The sequence below is a fragment of the Cydia amplana genome, chromosome 13 (genome assembly GCF_948474715.1).
Source record: "Cydia amplana chromosome 13, ilCydAmpl1.1, whole genome shotgun sequence".
Taxonomy (NCBI): domain Eukaryota; kingdom Metazoa; phylum Arthropoda; class Insecta; order Lepidoptera; family Tortricidae; genus Cydia; species Cydia amplana.
The window spans coordinates 17,510,822-17,538,323 of record NC_086081.1 but is presented as its reverse complement, the minus strand read 5'-3'; the positions used below and the strand labels follow the sequence as shown (position 1 = coordinate 17,538,323).

Here is a 27,502-nt window from a genome sequence, read left to right as displayed (position 1 = left end):
GGTGTCCGCACTAAAAGAAACTTTGCTCCGACAGACGGGAAGATGGATGAGCTCCTGAGGATGGACGCGCGGCTGACGGCGCTGCAATCCACGGTTGAGGACTACACCGAGCAGCTGAACGGCTTCGACGCTGGTCTCACCTCCCAGGTGATCATCACACGTTTAAACATTGTAACATTATATGATTTATATGAAATCCCTCATAAGTCTCATAAGTCATAACATTCCTACTAAATATCTGGGAGCTAGAAAATACTTAACTGTATTTTTAGCAGTTCATAGGTAAACATCGTGAGGAAACCTGCATACATCTGCGAAAAAATTCAAAGGTGTATGTGAATTCCGCAATCCGTATTGTGTGGGACTATAACCCAGCAAGCCCTCTCGCGTCTGAGAGGACGAGGCCTGTGGCTAGCAGCGGGGCGGCATAAGTGTCGTTAGGAGGCATCATCACACACTGCACAGTCATGATAGATAGATAAAAAGTTTATTTGACTGTTGCAAAAACACAGTCAACAAAGACTGTTGGTAAGGTAAGATTTGAACGTGATTGTTGCGTGCAGATGGCAAGTTTCAAGGAGCAGATGACGACGATGCACACCGAGCTGCAGGAAGGGCTGGAGCAGCTGGTGGTCAGCAACAGTAACCCCGAGACTGCTGGTAACCTACCCTCTATTATCGATCACCATCCTCCCCTTTGAGGTGATAAAAGTACCTCGTTGCAGAGAGCCGTGACCCATGACAAAATGTTATTTGATGGTTTTCATTAGCTGTTCTACTTTACTAATTAAATAATGCTTTTCAAAAGTTTTTTTTGTTAATACAAAAGAAAATACATACCTATAAGAAAAAACCGGCCAAGTGTGAGTCGGACTCGCGCACGGAGGGTTCCGCACCATCAACAAAAAATAAAGCAAAACAAGCAAAAAAACGGTCACCCATCCAAGTACTGACCCCGCCCGACGTTGCTTAACTTCGGTCAAAAATCACGTTTGTTGTATGGGAGCCCCACTTAAATCTTTATTTTATTCTGTTTTTAGTATTTGTTGTTATAGCGGCAACAGAAATACATCATCTGTGAAAATTTCAACTGTCTAGCTATCACGGTTCGTGAGATACAGCCTGGTGACAGACGGACGGACGGACGGACGGACGGACAGCGGAGTCTTAGTAATAGGGTCCCGTTTTTACCCTTTGGGTACGGAACCCTAAAAAACGTACCTAATACAAAGGAGAAATTGTTACGAAATGGCTTCATCTAAGAATTAAGCATGTTGTTAATCTTCCAACCAACCAAAGCTCTGATCTTCCGAATCTTCCGATGAGACGATCGCTGATTTTCCGTGAGACCACCAAGTTTCTATAAAAATACCAATGCCTATAATATGAAATAAATGCTACATTCATCTTTGCCCTGCTAACCTCCCACCACTCGTACAAATGTTTCTTGGCAGCGGTGAAGGAATTGAACGAGCGTTTCGAGGACCTGGTGCGAGGCCATGACGAGACCCTGCTACAGCACACGACGCTCTCCAACATGCAGCACCAGCTCACCCTGGAGCTCAAGGTGAGTCGACAGGACTACGTGTGGCCCAGAGAGACGAACTAAACCATCAATGAGGTGGACAATTAGATGGCTCAGTAGACGAATTTGTAATAATGCTTCATGCTTGACAATTGTCACTTACCTAACCTATCTTTGAAATTATGACTTTGATCACGGCTGTCAGGAGTTAAACGACAAAGAAGAGAAGACGGAGTATTCGCAAATATAGTTATTATAAATTAGTAAACATCCAAATGCATTGCTGGTAGGTGCCAAAACGTAATAACCTGTAGTGCGCGTGCCGTGACCGCTGCAGGGCCTGAGCTGCAGGGGGACCACCGAGTGCGTCGACTTTTGGTCAAAGGGCCGAAACACGACTCGTTTCGGAGGTTCAGGGAGAAATTGCCGAATCTGACACAAGACCAGACACTTTAGTTTAAAGTTTATGAAATATGTGTGTGGGCTTATGTGGGCCTCTGTTGTCTAAAAATAAATGATTTTTGATTTGATTTAATAATATATTTTGTTTGCAGACGTTGGTGGAGGGCATCGAGATGCTGCGGGAGCAGAAGGCTGACCGCGATGAACTGCTCGACATTCTGCGAGACAAGGTTGCTCCACTTTTTTAAACTTTCCCAAAAAAGCGGTTGTCCCGAAAAATCCTGGCGGCGCTTTGTAGTTAAAGGCAACTTTGTAATAAATTTTACGTCACCCTAGCTAGGCCCATAAGTGGGATTTTATTCCCGCTACGCGAGAAGAAAATCTCACTTCCTGGCCAAGGCAAGACGTAAAACTTTAGACAAACCACGGGCGGTAATTCGTAAAGCCCCAGACCGCATATTTTTGGCCCTCACTTTCGGTTCGGGCCACAAACACCTGCGATCTGGAGCATTTACGAATTCACCTCCCTAGGTATGTAATGTACTATAGCGCCTTCTGCCTTATCTAGAGCGAGCACTTATTTTATTTTCCAAATATACAAGTTTACAACTTTACAGTTACACCAAAGCACTCATACTACAATAAATCATATTATTAGATTACATTAATATTACTTGGGTACTTTCAAACCAAATGACACTTTTCCATCATAATATACGGTCTGTCTAGACATCTAAGTAATTATAATTAATTATGTTTCTATTTTTACAATATGTTTGCCATACGATTAATAGTTATTTGTACAACAAGAGATCAAAGTTTGATATTTCTTCGAGTGCTTATTTTGAGTCCCGTGCAAGCGAAAGATTCTATAGACTCTATAGTATTAGATAGAGATATTCTAATTTAGAATCTTGAGCGTAGTAAGGGACTCAAAAGCGCACGAGATGTATATAACTTTGATCTCGTGTAGTTCATAAAACTTTTCACCTCAGCAGTGAGAACATTTAGACAACCCGAAAACATGTAATCCTTCTTCATCACTTACCTATTTAGTCATGTTTCTTAAGATATACTTACAATTAAGTATAATTACCACAATCAAACACAAAAACAAACAAACAAACGTAGTATTAAATTTCAGTAAAATAGGTAATATATGAAAACAACGACCATCAATTGATTGACATTTGAATCGGCAACTTTTTTTTTGTAAAAAAAAAAACATTGTAAGATACGGTCCGAATTACGGATACTTACTATTTGTAAACTATTGTAGAGATTCTTAAAAGTATAATTATTTATTTTACGTGATATACTGTGTATTTTTTGAGTTCATTATTTTAATCGTACAATAAATTACGTAAAATATAGTGTTTTTATCAAATCTGAAACTTTATTTTCATTAATTACATATTAAGAATTCATACTTGTATGTGTTTTGGAACGATGCGTTCTGACGTTTTTCGGGGGTCTATTATAAACCGTCAATATACCGTTGAATGTCGTTTGAAAATTTTTTGTCTCTTTTTGCTAACGACGTGAAAGGGACAGAGATAATAAAATCCAAGTATTTCGAACTTGTATTAGACCCCGCATGTTGAAATGACATTTGAATATTATGGTCACTTGAATGTCATTTTGTCTCACTCAGTGAGCAAAATGCGATTTTGCTCACTGTTTTTAAGTAGCAAAGTACCCTTGTTCGAGCTGCTGAGGTGAAAATAAATAAATCATAATTATATACTTAAATATATTTATTTGTCTATGCTCTACAGTCTACATAAATGACTTCGTCTTTTTTACCCCCTTGAAGTTGTTCTTCAACCTGCAAAGAGATCAAATAAGGTCGCTGCAATCGTATCTTGTGGTTTCCGTTTGGTAGGCGGACATCAGCATGCTGGACGGGCTGGTGCGACAGGAGGAGTTCGAGCGAGCGCAGGCGCATCTGGAGCAGCAGATCGATCAGTGCAACGACAAGTTTAAGAGGCAGGACCAAGTCTGGATGGTGAGTTCACAATCTATTAAAGAATTACTAATATCAAGTTCCGTTTTAAAAACTCGCGTAGACTGCTGCCTATGGCTGGAACTTTCATTAACTTCCCAAATCTGTCAGCTCCCAGTGGCTCATATATGAGCCAGAACGCTTATGGGTGACGTCATATCGTGGGATTCGACAGGTTATAATCAAAGCCAACGTCATGCTTTACGTCATACCTATAGTGTCAATGTACATCTTATCATAGGTTTCTGGTTACAAAGTGCTACTTCAGCACCATCGCTTGAAGCGGTTAAGGTTGGGAGGTTTAAATTAAAGTCCCAAACGCTTTATAACAGATAAATTTATTTAAAAAAATAACCCGAGCGGTGGTCGTGGTAGTGGTCCGTTAAATTTTAAATTAGCCTGTCTGATTTCACTGACGTAGGTGGGTACTCCCCTGACGTGGCAAGGTGGTCGTGCGAGCCCTGTGTTCGGACGCCGGGACGTCTCGGGAAGCGCCGAGGTCAGCTGGTATGTGAAGCCGGGAAGCCTCTGGAGGGCCTCCTACTCTGCGGTCGGATCAGCAGGTCCCCCCGGCCGCCGTAGTTTTCAAGCCGTCTAATTGCACCCTGGAATGTACATCGTCCAGCTTTATGTCCACGTATTAATTGGCCGCTCGGTATGAACCCCAACGATGACGCTAAGTAAGCAAGGGAGTAGCAAAAAGTAGATGGTGGGTGTTCATAACCAGAACGGAGTTACAGCGGTTTTGTGATATGGCAAGTAGTACCAAAAGCAGAGTGCAAGATTAGAAATATAAATTACAATAATGGGGATCAACTAAAATGATAAAAGTGCTATAAGCTAAGCTTGTGAGCTAAGGCTATTAATAATCTGAAGTTAAATAACACGCTGGGCAAAATGTATGAGACGCCATGTTATAACGGTACTTTTACCGTTACGCCGCGACGCGGCGGCTAACAGCTCTTACTAGAAAGGAATTATTTTAAAATACATGACACCGGCAAGGCACAATTAACATTAGGTACCGGAAATAAGCGTTTTAGCACAATAGAATTTAGCACACTAGATTCTTAAAACTAAGTAACGTTCAACACTTACCCAAACGGGGTGCAGGACGGGTAGAACTAACTAGTACTTAAAATCATTTGCTTATAGCAAATTTTAAAGATTTAGCTACACTTGGCTAGCATTGCCGATTTAAAAAAAATATTATTTAGACTTGCGCCGGCGCGTGAGAGGACACGGCACACGGCCGTGAACGCGACCGGCAGCGTCTATCCCTAAAGACGATCGAGCGCAGAGTGGGGCGCGGAGTGATGGCCGGTGGTATAAGAAGGGTAAAACTGCTGACATCGCCGTTCGGCGGAAAGTACAGTCGCGCACAGAAATGTTATGTTAATTTCTTAATTTCACATTATTTTAAATAATACTTTTGATTTAGATGCCTATAGTAACGTGCATCGTTACATTACCCCGCGCGAAACCGAAGGATTTTATTAATCTAAATTAATAAAATCCGCACTAATTCTGAGTACCTATGTATTCGCATTATCCTTCCAAAAAAAATCTCTCATTCTTCACGCATTCAACTAAGCGAAAATAATCTTATACGATTATTAACGCAACCTGCCATTGGTAAGGTACACTGTCTATTTATCAGACGAGAGACCCAAACGAATACTAAGACAACAGATCACAGAGGAAAGAAATAAAAACAAAAAAAAAAAAAAAATTAAAAGGTTTATTATTAGTGTATCCCAACTGCGAAGATCGTTAAAACGAAAGTTGGGAGACCCATAATTATAGACCTATGTCAGACATGTATCCCAACTGAGAGGATCGTTAAAAAAAGAAAGTTGAGAGACATATATTACCTTATGACATGTATCCCAACTGCGAGGATCGTTAAAAACGAAAGTTGAGAGACATACTACCTTACGACATGTATCCCAACTGAGAGGATCGTTAAAAAACGAAAGTTGAGAGACATCATTATCGTCCTACTACGAGAACAACAATTACAAGATTCATGAGTAAACTCGGAAAGCCATTCTAATAATAATAATAAAAAATCTTTATAATAATACTCCGCGAAAGAAAATATATTATTCAACCGTGTAGGGTAAATGTTGAGCGCTACAACTTATAACTACTCCGTTCTGTTACAAAAATAAACTGATGATAACGTTATGGTTGATAAAATGTATAGATATTAATGACTGGCTAGAAAAACAGTAAAACAACGCCACCCAAAGAGAAGAAGAAAACAGCGCAACAGAAAGCAAAAAATAAAATAAATGCAACTAGTGTGTACTGTCACAATAATAAAATTCAATAAAATAATAATAATAATAAAATCGCTTGCGTGACTCAACTGAGCTAGAGTTCTACAGCTAAAATAAATTAAAATTCAATAAAATAAAACAATTAGTAAAAGTAAAATATCACAGTATAAAATCCGTAACACTTGTGGTGACTATTGTACGTAAGATGCAAAACAACATAGAGTAACAAAGAACACAGAGCAAAACTTGGAATGCGATCCAATGTAAAAAAAAAAACCTTAGTCGTTATGATAAAATAATTAATTATTGATTGGAATTAAAGTACTAAAATCACGTTAATAAATTAAAATTGAAAATGTAATAAATAATTCCACAATAAAATTATTAAAATTGCGTAAAAAATCTTTAAAAAAACCGTATACAATTCATAAAATTCATCAAAATTTGTAAAAAACACTACAATAATTAACAATAAAAACCCGTACACACTAGTTGCTGCAACCAAAAAAACACAAAGCAAACGTTTCACAAAAAAAACACAAACACCAACTACTTCTACGCAGTGAAACCAGACTTTGACCACGTTAAAGGGCGCCAATGAAGCGGTTAAGGTTGGGAGGTTTAAATTAAAGTCCCAAACGCTTTATAACAGATAAATTTATTTAAAAAAATAACCCGAGCGGTGGTCGTGGTAGTGGTCCGTTAAATTTTAAATTAGCCTGTCTGATTTCACTGACGTAGGTGGGTACTCCCCTGACGTGGCAAGGTGGTCGTGCGAGCCCTGTGTTCGGACGCCGGGACGTCTCGGGAAGCGCCGAGGTCAGCTGGTATGTGAAGCCGGGAAGCCTCTGGAGGGCCTCCTACTCTGCGGTCGGATCAGCAGGTCCCCCCTGCCGCCGTAGTTTTCAAGCCGTCTAATTGCACCCTGGAATGTACATCGTCCAGCTTTATGTCCACGTATTAATTGGCCGCTCGGTATGAACCCCAACGATGACGCTAAGTAAGCAAGGGAGTAGCAAAAAGTAGATGGTGGGTGTTCATAACCAGAACGGAGTTACAGCGGTTTTGTGATATGGCAAGTAGGTACCAAAAGCAGAGTGCAAGATTAGAAATATAAATTACAATAATGGGGATCAACTAAAATGATAAAAGTGCTATAAGCTAAGCTTGTGAGCTAAGGCTATTAATAATCTGAAGTTAAATAACACGCTGGGCAAAATGTATGAGACGCCATGTTATAACGGTACTTTTACCGTTACGCCGCGACGCGGCGGCTAACAGCTCTTACTAGAAAGGAATTATTTTAAAATACATGACACCGGCAAGGCACAATTAACATTAGGTACCGGAAATAAGCGTTTTAGCACAATAGAATTTAGCACACTAGATTCTTAAAACTAAGTAACGTTCAACACTTACCCAAACGGGGTGCAGGACGGGTAGAACTAACTAGTACTTAAAATCATTTGCTTATAGCAAATTTTAAAGATTTAGCTACACTTGGCTAGCATTGCCGATTTAAAAAAAATATTATTTAGACTTGCGCCGGCGCGTGAGAGGACACGGCACACGGCCGTGAACGCGACCGGCAGCGTCTATCCCTAAAGACGATCGAGCGCAGAGTGGGGCGCGGAGTGATGGCCGGTGGTATAAGAAGGGTAAAACTGCTGACATCGCCGTTCGGCGGAAAGTACAGTCGCGCACAGAAATGTTATGTTAATTTCTTAATTTCACATTATTTTAAATAATACTTTTGATTTAGATGCCTATAGTAACGTGCATCGTTACACGCTGTGAACTACGCGTAATCACAAGCAGATGAGAATGTTTATGTTCATTGTGAATTTCTATGCGTTAATTTAACTAAGATATATATTGCGTTTGTCATATTATAGGACGCAATAAAGGACCTGCGCGAGCTGGCGGACACGAAAGCTCCGCTAACGGAGCTGTTGAAGATCCGGGACGAGGCGACAACGCACCTCCAGTCCATCGATGAGAAAATCAACCGACTCACTGTCATACTCGGAGAACCCAAGGTACATATGTACATGATAAGTATATACTTATCATCATAAGTATATACTTATCATGTGCCTGCGTGAATTGATGGATATAAAAGATCATCTGAGAGTTGCTGAAGATTCTGTCGATTGATGACTGGCTTTACCTTTCAATAAATACAATAGTTAGACACATGGAAAATACCCATAAATCAGGAAAACACAAATCACTGTCACGTAATTCGAAACCCATAATACACATCCAGCTTGTACCCAGCCTACAAGCTGGATGTGTATTATGGGTTTCGTTTACTACTTCACTAGTCACTGCCAGGTACCAATCCCAACTAGGCTTCCTAGCCTCCTAACCTCCTGGTTTTTAACCTTTTCGCCGCCACGTCAATGAAGTAATAAAGTGTCATCAATGCCATGTCAAAATTTGCACGTAGACAACTAGTATAACATATCAAGTCGGGGCGTGTGGGGCACTGACTTTATATCAAGTCAATGGCGGCGAAAAGGAAGAAAGGACACTCCTTTTCGGGCAAAACTAAAGCAACTGTCGCGATTACCGCTCGGTATCATATTTCAACTTCCAAATAATTATGTTTGCCGATGTTTCATTTGCCGAATTTCCATTTGACCGAACGCGTTTTTTCAAAAACCGCTAATTTTTGATTAAGATCCCATAGAAGCCATCGGATTAGCCAGCCATTACGTTAGATTAGATTTGTGACCCTTCTAAAAATCCAACAGTCCTTTAAAAGAACGCGTTTCATTCGAATGAAACGTCGGGTAAACAACGTTTCGAAGTCGCGATAGATGACGGTCACGTGATCTTTCAGGCGGCAATGCTGATGCGTAAGCTGGCGCGCGACGGCGTGTGCGGCTCGTGCCTGACGCCGGCCATGATGCCGCCGGGCGAGGCCGCGGCGCCGCCCGCGCTGCCCGCCGCCCGCGGGCCCGCGCCGCCGCCCCGCCCGCCCGAGCCCAGGCCGCTCGACTACCCCGACTTCAGGTCGGTGATGCACCTCAACAAAGTTTGGAAACCGCTGGCTTTACGGATTTAGATTACGGACCTATGCGCCCTACGCCCTATGCCCCCCCGCCCAGGTATTATCATTCGGGCTACAGATAAATTATTCTATGAAATATGGTAATGGGAATTTCTCTGTCCGTCCGGAATCCTTAATGATTGGGTTAAGATTAACAGGGATTAGATAGCATTTAATCGCTGAAAAGATGATCCTTAGAGTAAACTCTGTAAAATCTTCGGTGGTTCTTGTAGAATATGGTCATCCGATTAGCAAAGGATAATTTAGGTCCAGTTGTTTGACCCCTACCCCTTCGGAAAAGACGGTCCAGCTCATAATGCGTTCAAATAATGACCACCGTATTCTCTTTTAGAACCCACAAATGCCACCGCTGGGTGGGCGGCTCGCACACGTTGCTGCCGGCCGCTCGGGCGCACGCCGCGCCCGTCGACCTGCCCGACGTCACCAAGAAGTATACCGGCTACGGCGACGACGGGCGGGTACGTGCATGCGGTACCTAGTTGTGCAGTGTCACCACACGCTGCTGCCGGCTGCGCTCAAGCCGAGCCCGTTGACCTACCCGAGGTCATATGTGTACACACATGGGTGCATAATAAATAGGGTTTATTCGGGTAATCGGAAAATCGGGTCATCCCGAAAATCATTGTAAAATCACTCATATTCCGTTGTAGTAAGAGTCAGCTTTCGGAATTATCCGCCACTTTCGTTCATTCGGAAATACCCGAATACACCTTACGGTATCTTTTGTATATATAATGTAATGGACCCTATAATGGACGTGGAACCGGTAATGGGACATAAAAACACAAATCCTCTAAAATAAGTATGTAAAAGTAGTTTATAAACACTGGCAATATTTTACCATAAATGAGAGTCATAGAGCTGTTTAAGTTTGACTTTTTATTAATTTCGGTTACTTTTTAAGAAATTGGCGCCAACCCAAAAGTTGTCGTGTCACTGGAAAAAATAACCAGTAAGAATTCTTAACAACTTCGCTAAGAGAGGCGAGTTCATATATTAAATTGTAATTAATTATTACTTGGTGTAAACTAGAATGTGTTTTGTTAATTGCATTTACCATGAGATAAGGTATACAACACATTATGTTGTGACTCTAGAGATGTATAAAAAATAGTGGTATTTTGCCCAATCCCATTATAGGAGCTGTAAAACTGCATACCTCCTATGATGGGATAATTTACATAATGATGCTTGCCATGGCGTAATTTCATGTTTAAACAATACAGAAGTATAATGTAGTTACTCGTACGAACTATGTCAGGAGGTCTCCTCGGACTTCGGATAAATTAATATCGTTTTTACAAAATTTTATTGAACTTGCCCTGTTAGTTTGTATACAGGTTGGATTTTCTTTTGGGGTCAGTGAGGGCAGCTACCAGATCCCGTGCTGCGACGAGAAAACGGTCTTAGAAAACCTTCCCTCGATTTCAAATTAATGAAGATTGGCTTTTACAGATTTTGGAAAAACATACAGGGTGCGAGAAAAAGGTAATTTTTGACAAACTTTTTTTTGATGCCAATCGATCCCAATCCTGTTGAGGATCAAAAGCTTGTATGGAACCAAAAAAAAATTCCGGCTAGAGAAGCCACAAATCGAGGAAAACTATTCCCATACAATTTGTATGAAAATGAAAACTTTTATTTTTCACATGCTATTTTTGTATGCTAATTGATTCCATTCCTATCTAGTATCAATAGTTTCTTTGGGGTCAACTTACGGTAATGTACTAAAAAGCCACAAATTATTAAAAACTTTTTCCATACATTTACTATGGAGAAAATGTGAAATTTAATTTTGACCCCAAAGAAACTATTGATACTGGATGGGAATGGAATCGATTGACATACAAAAATAGCATGTGAAAAATAAAAGTTTTCATTTTCATACAAATTGTATGGGAAAAGTTTTCCTCGATTTGTGGCTTTTCTAGCCGGAAATGTTTTTTTGGTTCCATACAAGTGATCCTCAATAGGAATGGGATCGATTGGCACAAAAAAAAGTTTGTCAGAAATTACCTGTTCCTCGCACCCTGTATGTTTTTTCCAAAATCTGTAAGAGCCAATCTTCATTAATTTGAAATCGAGGGAAGGTTTTCTCGTAGCAGCACGGGATCTGATAGCTGCCCTCACTGACCCAAAAAGAAAATCCACCCTGTATTAGTTAGTGTGGTTCAAATCTTGGAAATGGCATTTGAGCCACTTTTGGATTTCCGATTGAGTTGAAATTTTGGATACGTATGCAAATCGGATGACAATGCAATCGGGTGACAAAAATGACTAATAACTAGTTTTTTCCAAAAACTTATTCCCTTTCCAATATCTTATACTGATAGGGTATGCCCATTATAGGGGGCCCATTACTGGATCAACGTCCATTACCGGGGTTCCATTACTGGAGCTTTGGTGTCCATGACTGGAGAAAAAAAACATACTTTTAATTTATTAATTATGTGGAAACTAACTGCAGTATCTTTGATACAACACGCCTGAAACATGAAAGAAGGATAGGATATTCATCTTTTAACAAGCTAAGCGGTAGAACTTTTACATGTAACAGGGAAATATCACAAATACTCCAAATTTCCTCTTAAATGTCCCATGACTGGTGCCGTTACTATAGTGTAGTCAAGTGTCATAGCTGGGTACCCTACGTTGCTGTCGGCTGGGCCGACCTCTGTCACGAAGAAACATACCTACCGGATACGGCGACGACAAACGGGTACTTGCAGCATAGGTACATGTATTATCCTTGCATACTGCTGTCATGTGTCACCGCTGGGTGATATCCTACGTTGCTGCCGGCTGGTCACGTGCACGCCACGCCCATTTATCTGCCCGATGTCACGAAGAAATATACCGCTACGTCGACGACGATACATGGGTACATGATCTAACTTAATTTACTCTGAGAGTCTAAACTCTGACCCTTTTTTTAAAGATAAAGATAGTTTATTATTCAAGTAGGCATATTACAATGCGCCTATGAACGTCAAATAAAGCTACACCGGCTCCAACCCTACCGTAATTTCACTACACCACTGCCTCAAGAAGATTTAAATTTTTGATATCCTGTACCTACTGAAAAACTGTAAAAATAATTCACTGTAGGCTTTAGACGTAATTTCACTAGCGGCGTCATACGGTAAACGGTTACAGCAATTATAACCCGCGCATGAGGCTCGTCTCCTTCTACTTTCTTGGATTATGGATTTGATAATTTTGAAGAATAAAGCCGGTAACCAAGAAAATGTTGCGGTTTAACCTTTCTTAGTTCATTTCGGCTCGCCTTATCGTAGACCGGCTGATAATATCTTGATTGTGTTGTAGCTATACTGGTTGGAGACCCAAATGGAAGCGTGCGTGAAGTGTAACCGTGAGCCGGCGCCGGCGCCCGCGCCGCCCGGCACCGCGCGCGCGGGCGGGGACGCGGCGCCGGGGGACTGCGCCTGCTGACTGCTGACTGCTGACTCCTGACTGCTGACTGCTGACTGCTGACCGACGGTCAAGGTAAACGTTGCGTGAGGCACGGGGGAGCAGAATCTCTCCCCGGCACCGAGGGTCTGCACCGCCTGCTGCTGACCGACTTGCAAGGTAAGCGTCACGTAGGGAACGGCGAGGAGAGCATCCGATCCGATCCAGGGAGTCGCAGGATAAAGCACTGCACACACTTATTTAATGGTAACGCAACTACCCTGTCACTGTCAGCATTCGGCAACAAGGTCTCCGACCACTGCGACATTGGTAGGTTTTGACCGTTTAGTATTTAGGTGGCTGGCGACTAAATTATATTAAGCTCGTAGCTCGTACCGAGGTCAGGGTGAACTTGGACCGTCGAAAGCTCGGTTGTTAGTACCGCCGGTTGGTAGTGCCGTATAGTAGGCGCTGCCGGGGTAGCTTTACGGGCAGGAGGTAGAGCGAAGTGCATCGCAGGGACGGGGAGGCGCGGAGAAAAACGCCCGTATATGAGGAGGGATGGAAGGCAGCATGTGTGGGGTGAGGCGCGCCACCACGGGACTACTGCTTTTGCGGCGCTTTTATCGCAAGCGCAAGGTAAGGGGTAGTTTTTACTCGTAGAGGTAGATAAGTTATTATCTTACTCATTATCCAGCATCCACTTAGCTCACTTCTTTCTAAGGTCCACGTTGTTCTATGCAATACTTAGTACTTACCATTTTTAAATTGAAACAGAGTTTTTTTATTCTGTTAACAAATGGCCTTAAATCATCCGAAAAAAGACAGCCGAAATTAGAAACCAGTGCGTCAGGGGCAGTTTCAAAGACGCACCGATAACAGATAAACTTGTTGAGAAACGTCAACGGTGGTGTGGTACGGGCACATTCAGAGACGACCTCCAGAACACATGGTCAATGTAGCCTTAGCGACACCTACGGCGACGCGAGGAAGCGGGAGGCCTCCTGCCACTTGGTTGACGACGGTGGAGAAAAGCCTGAGAGAGCAAGGGATAAAGGACGCACACCTAAGCTGGCACTAAACCGTGCAGAATGGAAGAAGAGGACAGGGGGGCCGACCCCAAGTCAATGCGATAAGGCCTGGGAAGAAGAAGAGTTTTATTTCATTTGCTTAGTTAGATTTCAAATCCAAAATAAATTCAAGCACATTTCCTCCACTATTGCTCAAATTGAACTTTGTCAATATTTGCTACACTGACTATCTGAGAATGGAAATTTAAAGAAGGGAACAATAAGGCCTTTAAGTCACGCTAGAGTCTGTGCGGAGAGAGAAGAGTCGTCGACTGTATTGGATCCCATACATTTCACGACTCTTCTCTTTCCGCACAGACTCTATCATTGGATTTACAAATATTTACAAACTGAATGTTTTATACTTAATTAAAGTTTGAAACTGAGGAAATTTTACATTTCCAGATTCATAATCGTGCGTAAGACGTGGAACAAGCATCGAATACCGATATTCTTTGTTAATTTATATATTATTTTCTAAAATATTATAGCATGTACGTGTGAACAATGTTGGAAAGCTGACCTTATTGTCATATTATCAGATTATTTTAAATAATTATGCTTTTATAAAGCCTATCAATTTATAACCATGGTTGAATAAAACAAAGTGTATTGTTTCAATTTATTTTAATTTGTAATAAATAAATAATTTACATCCAGTAAAGCAGTATTTACAACTTACAAGCACCTAATATAAATTAAATAAATAGATTTTTGTATTCACTTAACCATAACCAATTAATCATACAATCAATGTTATATTTGTAATGGGCCCACATTTGCGTGTGATAAGCCCGTGGCGTTGAAAAGTTGCACTATAGTCTATTTTTTTACTATAAAGTACTACGCCATACATTTTCTATGCGAAAATCACATGAGCGTTCCATACTATTTTCTATGGGCAGTACTTCATTGAAAGAAAATAGACTATAGCTTTAACACTTGCATTATAAAATATGCGTAGAATATTAACGTACTACAGCCTAGGTAGACGGGGTATCGGGTAATCTTGGACGACGAGGGTTTGGTTTTGCGTTTGTCGGATATAATTGGAAACAGAAAATCTAACTAAGAAGTTTAACCTAAGAAAAGCGAATCATACGTTTCATGTCGTATAAAATAATTTACATACTTAAATAAATTGTAAAAACACTAATTTAAGGGGAATAAAGTAATCGAATAAATAATTATTTGGTAACAATAAATACACTGAATAAACGTAATTTTAGTTAGAGATAAACCAAGGTAAGTCTGCAATGACTTTGATAGCACACGCAGTGCAAGTGTTGTTTTAAATGTCAAACTTCTATGAAATTATGACGTATTAATAACACTTGCACTGCGTGTGCTATCAAAATCGTTGCAGACATATCTTGGTCTAACTCTAGTACAACTTCAATATTTTTATAAGTACATAATGCATTGTGAATATCTAGGAACGAAACAAATATGGCTACTGTATAGTAACTTTTGTAGTCATTTTAGGAAGGTTGATTGTAATTTATATTGGAAATGTATGGCTTCGTTTGACCCTAAATTACTTAGCAAATTATTGTCTCGCTGCACTAAATAATTTAACCTTTTTCCAGGCCGCACCAGTCTACTAGGTTTTCGCAAAAAATCCAAATATATTCCAATTAATCCAGCTTTGATAATTCATTGGAAGACACATTTCCCGAAAGTGTAATCTAATTTGAACCTTATATCGGAACGCTAACGTTGAAATTCTATTGTTGGCGCGTATGTGGTCGGTAAATCGTTCTATGCCTGGAAAAGGCTAAAACAAGAAATCACGCTGATCACTTACATTTAATTAAATAATAATAAATTACTATCCTATTAATTCACTGTACATTTCACCGGGAAATGTTTTACGTTTACTTTTCCCACATTCCCAAGGTACTCTTGTAAAAAAAAACTAGACAAATAATTTTGAAAAACAAATAAGTCACTAAGATAAAGATTCTCGGGAATGTGTATAGGCGTCATAATAACTGTGACTGGCCAGACTCCTAGTCTCGACTGAGATTCTCGGGAATGTGTAGGCGTCATAATAACTGTGACTGGCCAGACTCCTAGTCTCGACTGAGATTCTCGGGAATGTGTAGACGTCATAATAACTGTGACTGGCCAGACTCCTAGTCTCGACTAAGATTTCAAATGTCAGTGAGATCGATTCTAATGTAACAATTTATGGTTTTTAACTGGTTTTGATATGACCTTGACGATAGCCTTTGTTAGTGGCGCGCATGCACCAATCTGCAGCGTGAAAGATCTTCAAGGTCGTATCAGAATAAGATCAAAACCGTAACAAGGTGTTCAATTTGAACCGGGTTCAGTGTAATTTTATTCCCTCAAACTGAGAATGGAGCCACAGGTCTCAAGTACTGGTAGCCAACATCACCTGTCACACACACACACACACACCTGTCGCTACATGATGTAACCGTAACACTTTCTTGTTGCGTAAATATAATAAAATTGTATGAGTAAGTTGTGCCACATCCGTTAATTTTGCGTTTGCAAATATTAATCGTTTGTCGGAGAGCCGGCTAGTCGCTATCAATAATATCTTTACTGTACAGGATACTCAGAAATATATTAATATTTAATAGTAGTTTATGCAACAGTGATATAATAAGGGTTCTTAAAACTCAAGGGTCGAAGTTACAAAACGAGACGTAGTCGAGTTTTGTAAAAAAAGACCCTTGAATTTTAAGAACCAATTATGAGCTGTTGCATACATTACTTTTTCTATGACAGCTGCAAAAAAAAAAAAAAAAGAGTTATTATTAAAAAAAAAAGTTATTATTTAAAAAAAATTGAGTTATTATTTAAAAAAAAAAGAGTTATTATTTAAAAAAAAAAGAGTTATTATTGTAAATGAAAACATACCTCTTTCAATCAAGATGATCGGAACTTGTATCTTTAAAAAAAATAAAGCAGTTGTATTATACTCATAAGATGACTGCTAGCAGACTCATAAGATGACACATTTAAGTGCTGGAGTAGAAAATAGTAGTTTATGCAACAGTGATATAATAAGGGTTCTTAAAATTCAAGGGTCGAAGTTACAAAACGAGACGTAGTCGAGTTTTGTAAAAAAAGACCCGAGAATTTTAAGAACCAATTATGAGCTGTTGCATACATTACTTTTTCTATGACAGCTGCAGCAAAAAAAAAAAAAAAAAAAAAAAAAAAAAAAAAAAAAAAAAAAAAAAAAAAGTTATTATTAAAAAAAAGAGTTATTATTAAAAAAAAAAGAGTTATTATTTAAAAAAAAGAGTTACTATTAAAAAAAAAGAGTTTTTATTTAAAAAAAATTGAGTTATTATTTAAAAAAAAAAGTAATTAGAAGCTGGAGTAGAAAAAATATATTATACTCTTCCGCTTTGATAATAAATTCTTGTTAATATATTTGTGAGTTTGTTTCGATATTATCTGATTACGACAGAATACTGGACATGTTAATAGAGTAACCCACTTGGAAAAAAGCTATTTTGTAAAGCTCGAAGGCCTTCTGTCAAACACTTTTTCGTTTGATCAATACTCGTAATTGAGAATTAAAGTATTACGTTCCGAGAAGCAGTGACTCACTCGAAACTAAGTTTTTTCTCTGACAAAAAATCTATTGGCTTCAATACAAAATACAAGACCCACTTATGTATGTGATTGTAAGTAGGCCGTATATTATTGTGCTAAGGTTTGACGTTGGTCTTTTAAGAGTGTTTGTTGGTACCATTATCCACTCTATTCTCAGATCAAATCGAGCGGTTACTTGTAATGCCTTGTACCTAACTGTATAACCGTTTAAAGGTTTCACGAAAAAACAACAGTCGGGTGGAGCACGAGGTGGTCGGCGACAGTAGTGCCATCGCTCATACTGTTAACTGATAATTTGTAAATCTTATTTCAAAGTGATAAGATCCACCATAGGTCAGTTGAAGGTTGCTGTTGCCAGTGCTCTATCAACACATCGACAAATCAGTCTCTATTCCGTCTACGTCTTTTATGTAGGTAGTGTTACGCCGCTTATACCTCCCGCCGGCCGCCGCCGCCGCCGCCGCCGCTGTCGGGCCTTCACTTCTTCTTCTTAACTTGAAAAATAGACTCTCACAGTAACACGGCAACGACACCAGCAAAAGTAATCGGTATCGTTTAGTACTTAGTACCTACCTAACAACCAATTAAAACTTAAAAATTATCACGTGACTTTTCTTCTCATCTGTCCGGATACAGTTTTACTTTTCAATAGGCGTTTGCCGATAAACGATTCTAATCTAGGCTGCGGCTGGGCCGTAGCCTGGCAGGGCTCGTAAACGGCGTGTAGATGGCGCTAGTGTCGGTCGCAGTAGAACCTCGAACAGTCGTGGTCGCGACTGGCCGCCATCACGTCTCCGAGGTGGTGCGCCACGATGTCTGCGCCGGCGCCGCCGCGGGTGATCCTGGAATGAGAGAGACATATATATTATTATATTATATTATATGTAGTCGCAGACGCATATATATGGATATTTTATGTCAAGGTAGAGTCGGACCAAGGTCACTCTGCATGGCATTTGCAATGACAAAGATATAGTCATCATTCATAGTGTTCATGTCCAATTTCTAATAGGAAAATAATGACATACTTATTCACTTTTTTGTGCACTAAGCTTGTAGGTATTGAAAGTTGAAATAGCGTATAAACTTATAATCGCTTGTGACTCTACCTATTATTAAATAAATAAAAAATAAAATAACTTTATTTAGCATCATGTAGGTCACAACTGCTATTGCAATCCATTTTGAAGCAGTAAAGCAATACATGAATGATGTCGAGACTGTTCTTATAGTTTAATTATTTCATTTAAAGTAGATTAGTTAGGTACCTAGCGTGTGAAAATGCCGTCTTAATTTATTTAAGAACGGTCACGTAATCTCACCTAAATTAAATCTTCTGTACGAGTAGCTGTAACGTGAGTACTTTGAGCAAACTTAGCAAAACTATATCAATTTGTGGTATAATGAAAACCCTAAATGATTGTAAGTAGCCCAAACATGGCCGAAGGCCGAACTGCTATCTAGTGCCTTTTGCTAAATAATAACTTGAAATATAAATTGACACGACTGGGCCTGCCATAATAATAGGTATTACTTGTTCCCTTATACGGTAATTGGGCCAGTTTTGAATTCATGAAAAACAGTATATCTTATACCTTTAAACGAGCAATTCTTATACATATATACCTATTAAATATATTAGAAACGGGTCACTCACGTATTCGACTTAAAATACGTGAGTAACCCGTTTCTAATATATTTAATACGTCTTGGTCTCACGGAAGTTTTGTTATTAAACATATATACCTATATTTATTTCGGGGATCTCGGAAACGGCTCTAACGATTTCGATAAAATTTTCTATATGGGGGTTTTCGGGGATAAAAAATCGATCTAGCTAGGTCTTATCTCTAGCGCATTTTTGAGTTTTTATATATTATGTTTTCCGAGCAAATCTTACGCTGGGAGCGATCAAATACCTACATTTTAATTTCAGTCGATATTTAGGTACCTATGCATTAGGGTTTATGGTTACGAAAATTGGAACTTATCGGAGTTTCTATATAAAACCTGATCAAACCGAGATTTAAAAAGATATTGAGTTGTAAAGTTATCCCTAAAGGTCTAATTGGGTAATCGAATCTAGTTAATATTGCGAATTACTTAGGTATTTAGTTATTTACTGTCAATCATTCATCGTATAATTTCAAGCAAGACACACGTTAGCCAGCCTATGTAGGTATCCTATCCTATATTATGGGTAGTGTCCAAAGTGCAGGTTCCCAGGCCATAAATACACTGTTTATTACGCGTGTTATATTCGTTATTTGACTTCACCAAATGTCGCGGGTAATATCGTTCCGTTTATATCCTAACAAATTACATTGACATACAATAAATGTGGTTCGATACATGCCCGAAGGTTCAACATTTCTCAAGGCATGCGTTCTGAGATTTGCGGCTGTATAGTCTGTAGTTAAAAATTACACTTTGTTTGATATCCAATATTTGTTTTATTAGTACCTATACCTACCTACAGTACCCACCTACCTTACCTAGTAGTATACCTAATATGTATAACTTTGATCAACATTTATAATGACAAATTAGTATTTTATACAATCGTGATATAATAGAGAGCTTTTAAGTCGAGTACCGTGTTTAGGTCGAAGGTACGAGATTGAAAAGCTTGATTATAACACTATTGTATACGATACTTTTTCCTATGCGTCAATTAACGGACGTCCTAAAAACCCTACTTTCAGAATTTTTTAATTTTTTTTTCGTAAATTATAGTACTTTTTTACTCATTACTATCCCTAAAAACATTCCATGAGATAGGTGGATACATTATTTCATGTCTTGCCGTGTTAAGGGTTAAAACAATACTTTTTCTACTGTACCTACAACCTAAATAAACTAAATTAGCTACTGAAAAAGAAGCTCGTTGATGTTTTTTGTTCCATCGCTTGGTTTTGTCCTTTTGACCGCGGCGACACGTGATTGGTCAAATTTGTCTAGAACACTAAAGTTCTTCATAGTGAAGTCAATTACATTACCCGTATAGGTAGTTGAGTCGGGAGCCCATATTGAAAAGTATGCGATTATAGTTTCAATTCACGCGCATCTCCGTCCAAAAAGCTTATACAGGCATCGAAGATATTACATCAGTTGAATCGAAAGGTACAATCAGGCGACGCTGCACGAGTCACGTTTTGTTTGAACTTTACGTCTCTGTCTGTACTACAATATTATTAGGTAGATACCTACTTGCACTTAATCGGCCCGACTTCTGCCAAGGGTCAAACAACATCGATGAAAGTGCTATGTTATGTCGATAATAACAGGACGAATATAATAGTCAGCAGCAGAAGTAACTAAGCGGTCGAGGTGTCCAAAATAACCTACACACGCCCTTATACTCTTTACAATAAGGTTGTGTTCAGTTAATTTTGAACAGCTCGCTCGTTTAGCAATTTCTGCTGATGATCACTTGTCGTGATTCGTGAGAGGAAATCAGATGCTGGCGATAAAGCCGGCTTATTTTTATTGCGTAAACGTATTCTATAGTTATTTGCTTAACGTGATTACATTGGGCATGTAGCCATGTAGAGGTTGTATTGAAAATGATGATTACTTTTATACAGACTGTAGTTATTTTTAAGTTGATTATTGGTAGCGAGTAATTTTCAACATGGATTCATCTAAACATTGAATTTTTACTGCCGGAGATGCATTTACGCATGAGACTAAAGAGCTTAATGCTACGTATGAACTCTACTTATTACTCTTCATAGCACTACCTACATATTTCTATTATCATTTTTGGCGGTGTGTCGATCGTCTCTTACTTAGGGCTCATTTCGGCTTCATTTCGGCGCGCAAACTCGTATGCGATTTTAGTTACATTGCGGACCATTGAGGTTACAACAATTCAGCCGACCGATCAAATAACGCAATGTAATGAAACTCGCATGCGAGTTCTCGCACCGTCTAAATGAGCCCTTAATAAGGATCAGTATATTACAACGCTCACGTGCACGTTAACTCGCACATATGCAGTGTGCACAGCCTTTTATGCATATGATATATGGCATTTGACAGTTAAAAAGAGGAGATGAAAATGAAAGTGCTTAATATGGAGATCTAGAAAGTAGAAACTGAACACAAAACCAGAGTTACTTAGTTTACTCCATCACTGATATTGATATGTTTACTGCTGTACTAATTGTATTGTTGCAAATGTTCTCTAATCTTGTCATGTCGACACTACACGGAAAACTAACGGTTCAGCCGGCGCTTGCGCAACCCCATCGATCAGCGTCGATGTTGTCCCGCAGCGCGCGCCGCCCGCGTCGCGCTCGCGCCCGCGCCCTCTTATCGGCTCATCTGTGTTGGAGCTGCGCGAGCGACTACGGACTGCATGACCACGGTGCGAGCATTGCGAGCAAGGTGCTTGCTTTCAAAATAATCGTGCGTTAGTAAACATTCAGAGCGAGAGATTTTAATCAGAAAGATACAACAGAGACTATCAGACATTCATAATATTATTTACATAAACGAGACTTGATCGCGTATACTTTTTTAAGCTTTCGTCTTAATCTGAAACCACGGCAACAATGTCCTCGAGTCATCAGAGATCATTTTCAAAGCATAAGTCTACGTCAAGGATCGCGTTAAAGTAAATACTAAATAGGTACTAATAATGTGAAAAAATTCGTGAAAGTTTCAATTAGAAACAATCGGGACATTAAGACGGTGGTGTGATTATAAATAATAAACCTATTTATTATTAGCGAATCTTAATAAGTTATACCTAAAGCAAATTACCAAATTAAAGCAAAGCAAATAAATTAGTTTCATTGTTCTTCTAGCAAAATTGGAATCTAGCTAATCACTAACACGATCTCTAGTCTCTGGCAGTTAAACGTAAGTAGTACAAGTGATAATTTGAACACATTATAGAAAAGTCGAACGTCAAAAGTGTTGGTAGAATCCCGCATTTCCCTCTTGTTTACATATTATGTGTACACAAAGTTGCGCGCGCGCCGGAATGCCGCCCGTCCGCGCACTTTCACCGCTTCCGAGTTGCGCAACCAGAGGTTATGTCCGCGACACACAGATCTCATCAGTAACACATTATGAAGGACACGACGACATTCAATCGCGGCAATGGCAGTGAATTATCGGGTAAGCCAACACATAATGCTAAATTATCAATCACAAACCACATACAAAAACAAGTAGGAAAATAATTCGAATTGACCAAAAATCAAGGTCTTCACTTGGAGCAAAAGGTAAAACAATACAATAGAAAAATAATCGAATACGCAAACCTAACAACACTCGAACAGGTCGAGTACAGTAAAGAGTAGAATTTGAATCATCATGAAGTCTATCGCACAAATCGCACTATGGAATTGAATATTTTTCGCCACTGCGCTACGAGAACAAGTAACAACCAACCTATTAGTTAGGGAGGCGAATAGGGGAATTTTCGGCAATACTCGAGCGTGGCAGTTTAAGATATGAGAGATACCTTAGACCTAATAGAACAACCTTGTAAAGTATTTAGCTCTATATGTAGTGACGCGCGCCTAGGATAGACGATCAGATTAGTAAAAAAAAATGGATAGTCTGAAATACTCGAGCGCGTCAGATTAAGATATTGGGGGTTGATTTTAGTGTTTAAAGACTAAATTTAACTAATCTGACGATAAGTCCTTGACGCCGCCGAGTTATAGGGTCGCGAACTTGTAAAAAAAAAACTTTAATCCGGCATTCTCGAGCGCGATTTTTTTATTTTTTATTTTGAAGAATATAATCTAAAACTTACTAAAAATACAAAATCTGCCGGTTTCCGCCGCATGACCGGAAGTGTGGAGGAGCCATTTCGTCTTCCTAAGAACGCGTTGCGGCATATAAGTCGCGAACGATACATTTTACAAAAAAAAGTTTAAATAAACAAAAAAGGTAATTTTATTTTACACAAAAAAAGGTCTCTTTACATTTTTGTCCAAATAAAAAGCGCGGCCACGGAATTTTTTGAACCAAAAAACCTTTTTCGGTCAGATTAAGAGAACCCACCAACATTTTTGTCAGATTAAAAAAAATATGCTTTCAGGATACCGAGATAAACCTCCCCTATGAAAATCTGACGCGCTCGAGTATTTCAAAAAAACTTTTTTTTTTTGCATTTTCAAAAATTCATCGTAACTTATCGTCACGCCGAAATCGTCAGTTTTTTTAAAGGAAGCTTCCTTGGGGCCTACTTAACACCCCTTCCGAAAATCTGACGCGCTCGAGTAAATTTTTTTTTTTGCATTTTTGACTACTTTATATGCCTACCCCCACCACGCAAACCGGCAGATTAGTATACCGTTGTTATCAGAGGCACTCGGGGCATACGTAGTATGAATATCTGACGCGCTCGAGAATGCCCAAGTAACTGTTTTTTTTAACATTTTTGAAAAACCGTACACGCCAAACCCACCGCTAAAATGGTTTTTGCCATACGAGCTTTTCTTTTCGAAATTATTTTATCTTTCGATTTTGATAGGTCTCGACGGCGCCGTTGAATTACGCCATTTAGCTACCTCGCCTCCCTAACTATATTAATTAACACTAGACAAAGCACTATTAACAACCATACCATTCGATAAATACAATACATAAATAACAATGATTTACTTCCATAATTATAAGTATTATAACTTACAACTCGTACCTATGGGTACTGTTTTAATCTGTGCGTGTCGCAGTCATATTTTTTTGGCGGCAAGCCGTCTGCCCGCAGGTTGTTTTGTTGGTGGCTTAGATTCGGTGATGCAATGGCGCGATGGCGCCTCGATTGCGTCCGATGCTGTCATGCTGTTTTGCTTTTTTATTTGCTTGGTCTCCAATGAGGAAAAAATGTTTTGCTCTGACTCAGCTCGATTAAAAATGGTCCATCGGCTGTAGATTGCGTGCGATCGGTATTTTTTTGTTGTTCATGACAATCATGACAATAATGTTGTGTAACCTTGATTGATAATGACCTATCATTAGATTTGCCTGCTTTTTAAACGTGGGAGAAGTGGGAGAAGGATTTATTACAACTTTAAAGTGATTTGGATATAAATCAAGAAGCATATTTTATAACCATTGAATCCCAATAAAAAAAAAAAAAAATACATTGATATTAGGATTGTATTAAGAGTCGGATACAGCTGGTAACAATGGCTGGTAAAAGAATATTTTGAACGGAGCAGCAATATAACAAATAAACAAAGCATGCTAAGAGTATGCAATTTGTCGATCGGAAACCAATTAAACCATCTATTACAATGCAGCCGCGACAGGCGAATGATATTTCCTGAAAAACGATACTCGTACCGTGCTTCATTCAACTAATATTAGTTGGTTCACATTTGTACTTATTGGCTGCAAAGCTAGCAGTGCCGGATAAACTAATATAGGCTAATTAAGTTATTGCTTATTAAGGTACCATGATGTGGGGGCACCAAAATCTTAGGAATCTATCGGGATGATCGGAGAACCCTGATGTAAAAACGTTGCCATGATGTGTAATGGATGAACTGATGAATGTGTGAGGTTCAGGTTCATCTCTTCTCTGTGTGTCAATGGACGCTTGTCAGTTGTATTTTAACCGGCATCAAAAAACGAAAGGCGTATTTAGGGTACGTATTCTTGCCAACCCTTATTTTAAATGAACTGCAACAAGAGAACTCCTTGTCAACGAAACTTCGTTGTCAGTTAAACAGTGCGATAAGTCAGTCACGGCTGACTCGCTCGTGATAGTCGTGATTCAGTCTCGTGACTGCATCCCATGCGTCGCGTCGCTGAGACATCTCAGCCTGATTTACTGACGTTTCTAACGAAGGGATCACGTGTGGACAAATTTATTTGTCAATTGAAGATTCAGTTAGTATGCAGCTAGTGCATGACTTGCATCAGACATAAAATCAATGGTTTTTTTTAACGAGATGGTGATAAAACGTATGCTTAAATAAATATTCCTCTAAATCTACAGTTGAGAAGAAAGGGACAGCTTTCGCTGTCGAGGATGCATACGAACTTACTCGTAGACTCGTAGATTATTTGTGATACTGCTATCAGTATTCGCCAAGATAAAGACAACTTTAATTACCAAGACCATTATGTTAAAAGATGGTAGTGTATGAAAGGGCTCCGACCTAAATATTGAAAACACAAATGGAGGGAATGCTAAATACACGTTGTTGTATATTTGTTTCGGGTCACTTGGGCGGCCTGCATTCAACAAGCGTGTTAAACGTCCATCACTATGGAAATGTAACGTGTTAATTGTGCACTGTCTGCTGCATCGTAAACGCCGTCTGCCCCACAGACCCACTGGTGCCGGCCATTTGGGCTTTAATTGCCATTAACTGCTTTAACAGTGGCCATTTGTTTGTGATACGGTAAAAGGATACCGTACCGTACCGTAGGACCGGGCAATAGGATACCAAAAATAATATACATCAGTTTCAGGTTTCTACTTAAGGTATAGATTTCAGCTGCTATTAAAATACTTTCATTAACACACCTACTCGGTATAATGGATGTGGTAATGATACGTAAACCACAAATCCGGTAAAATAAGTATATTACCTATAACACCAGTTTCTAAACACTGACAACATTTACCATAAACAAGAGTCATAGAGCTGCTTAATCGCTAGATGTTCTTCATGCTATTTTTAAACACTTTTCTTTGTCAGGTTAGCACGTAAATCATAAATAGTTTTCCAGTAGATTTCCATTCGGATATAAATCTTTGCATTTGTATTTATCAGTAAATGTTGACCAGTGTGCCAGCACGCGTGCACATATTACATGACGGTGCGTCGCGTCCAGGCTGCACTTTCTCCGGCCACTCACTTTTGCGACTGATGCTACAACGCAAATGTTTGGAGTAACAGTAACACAAACACATGGATATTTACATGCAGGGTACCGAGATATAGCACAGATCTTGGATTTTCACTTGTTGAAGATTCTGTCAGTTTATTTTTACTTGTCAGTTTGGAATAAAATTCTCGGTTGAGCCAAGAGTTCCATCCTTTTACCTACACATGTTTCCGTGTAATATCGATTGTGGCCTCGAATGTCCATCCTTAGTTACAACATTAAATGGGGCATTACCAGTTATTGAGACAGTTTCTTAACAAGGAAAAAAAATCAATCAAAGGACTGATGGAACATTTCTCTGATGTGTGTAATTTTTAAAGATTGATGGTAAGTATTGTTCCATTCTGCTGGTAAGGGTTCTAATTATTTTATTTTGTTTGAATTTTGTCATGAATATAGTATATAAATCATTTATTGTTAGAAAGTGAGTAATAGAAATGATGTTTATGTGTAAAGTCTGTTCGGAAAGAGAAGAGTCGTGGAATGTATTGGTCCCCATACATTCGACGACTCTTCTCTTTCCGGACAGACTCTATATCGTAAGTATCGAATTTAATTATTTTAACTCATTCGATTCCATGTTTTGGGTATGGGTTTGGGTACATATCTTTGCACATATTGCACTGAATATATAATCTCACGATTGTGAATGCGAAGGAGAATGAATGTGTTTGTCAGTATTTTCCTCTGCTAAAGCTTTTGCCAACTATGTCACAACAGTCATCAACTTGCCATCGCCGACGCGCTGGCTTGTAAAGGACAGACGATGGATTGAGCTTGTGGGTATTTTTTTCTGGAAAAGCGTTGGCCAACACTTGGCCAACGGTCATCGCCGTCGTCATCCCGCTGGGCCGTTGTAAAGGAAAGTTGACGCAACTCGTTGCACGTGTTTGTGGCTCTAGCTGCGGCACGGTACAAACATTGGCAGGGCTTTAACTTCGTGGTTCAACGCCATAAGTTTATGATAGGTGTGATTAGTTGTACTTTTTGTGGGTGTGTGAACCCGTAAATGCCGGATTAAAAAGTAACAGACAGTCCGACTTTTCGCGTAATGTGCACTATGGTTTTATTGTAAATCATGATTATTAGGCTTAAAATAACATTGCTACCGTCATTTTGATGTTTTTTTTATTTATATGAGAATGCAAAGGCAATATTAATCTAAAGGTTTGAAACTTTAAATGTTGAGTTATTATGACTATTATGAGGCTCATTTGCATCATATAAACTTTATTGCACAGTAAAAAAATG

The 27,502-nt window shown here is 39.2% G+C and overlaps 1 protein-coding gene across 1 annotated transcript in view; it reads right to left on the bottom strand.

Annotated features, from left to right (window-relative positions):
- Window positions 1-18,095: 18,095 nt before the first annotated feature.
- Window positions 18,096-27,502, bottom strand: part of LOC134653544 (uncharacterized) — a 39,423-nt gene continuing 30,016 nt past the window's right edge. The window contains exon 3 of the mRNA XM_063508924.1: window positions 18,096-18,222. Coding sequence (XP_063364994.1) covers window positions 18,114-18,222 — 109 coding nt within the window. The 3' untranslated portion in view covers window positions 18,096-18,113. The remainder of the gene's footprint in view (window positions 18,223-27,502) is intronic.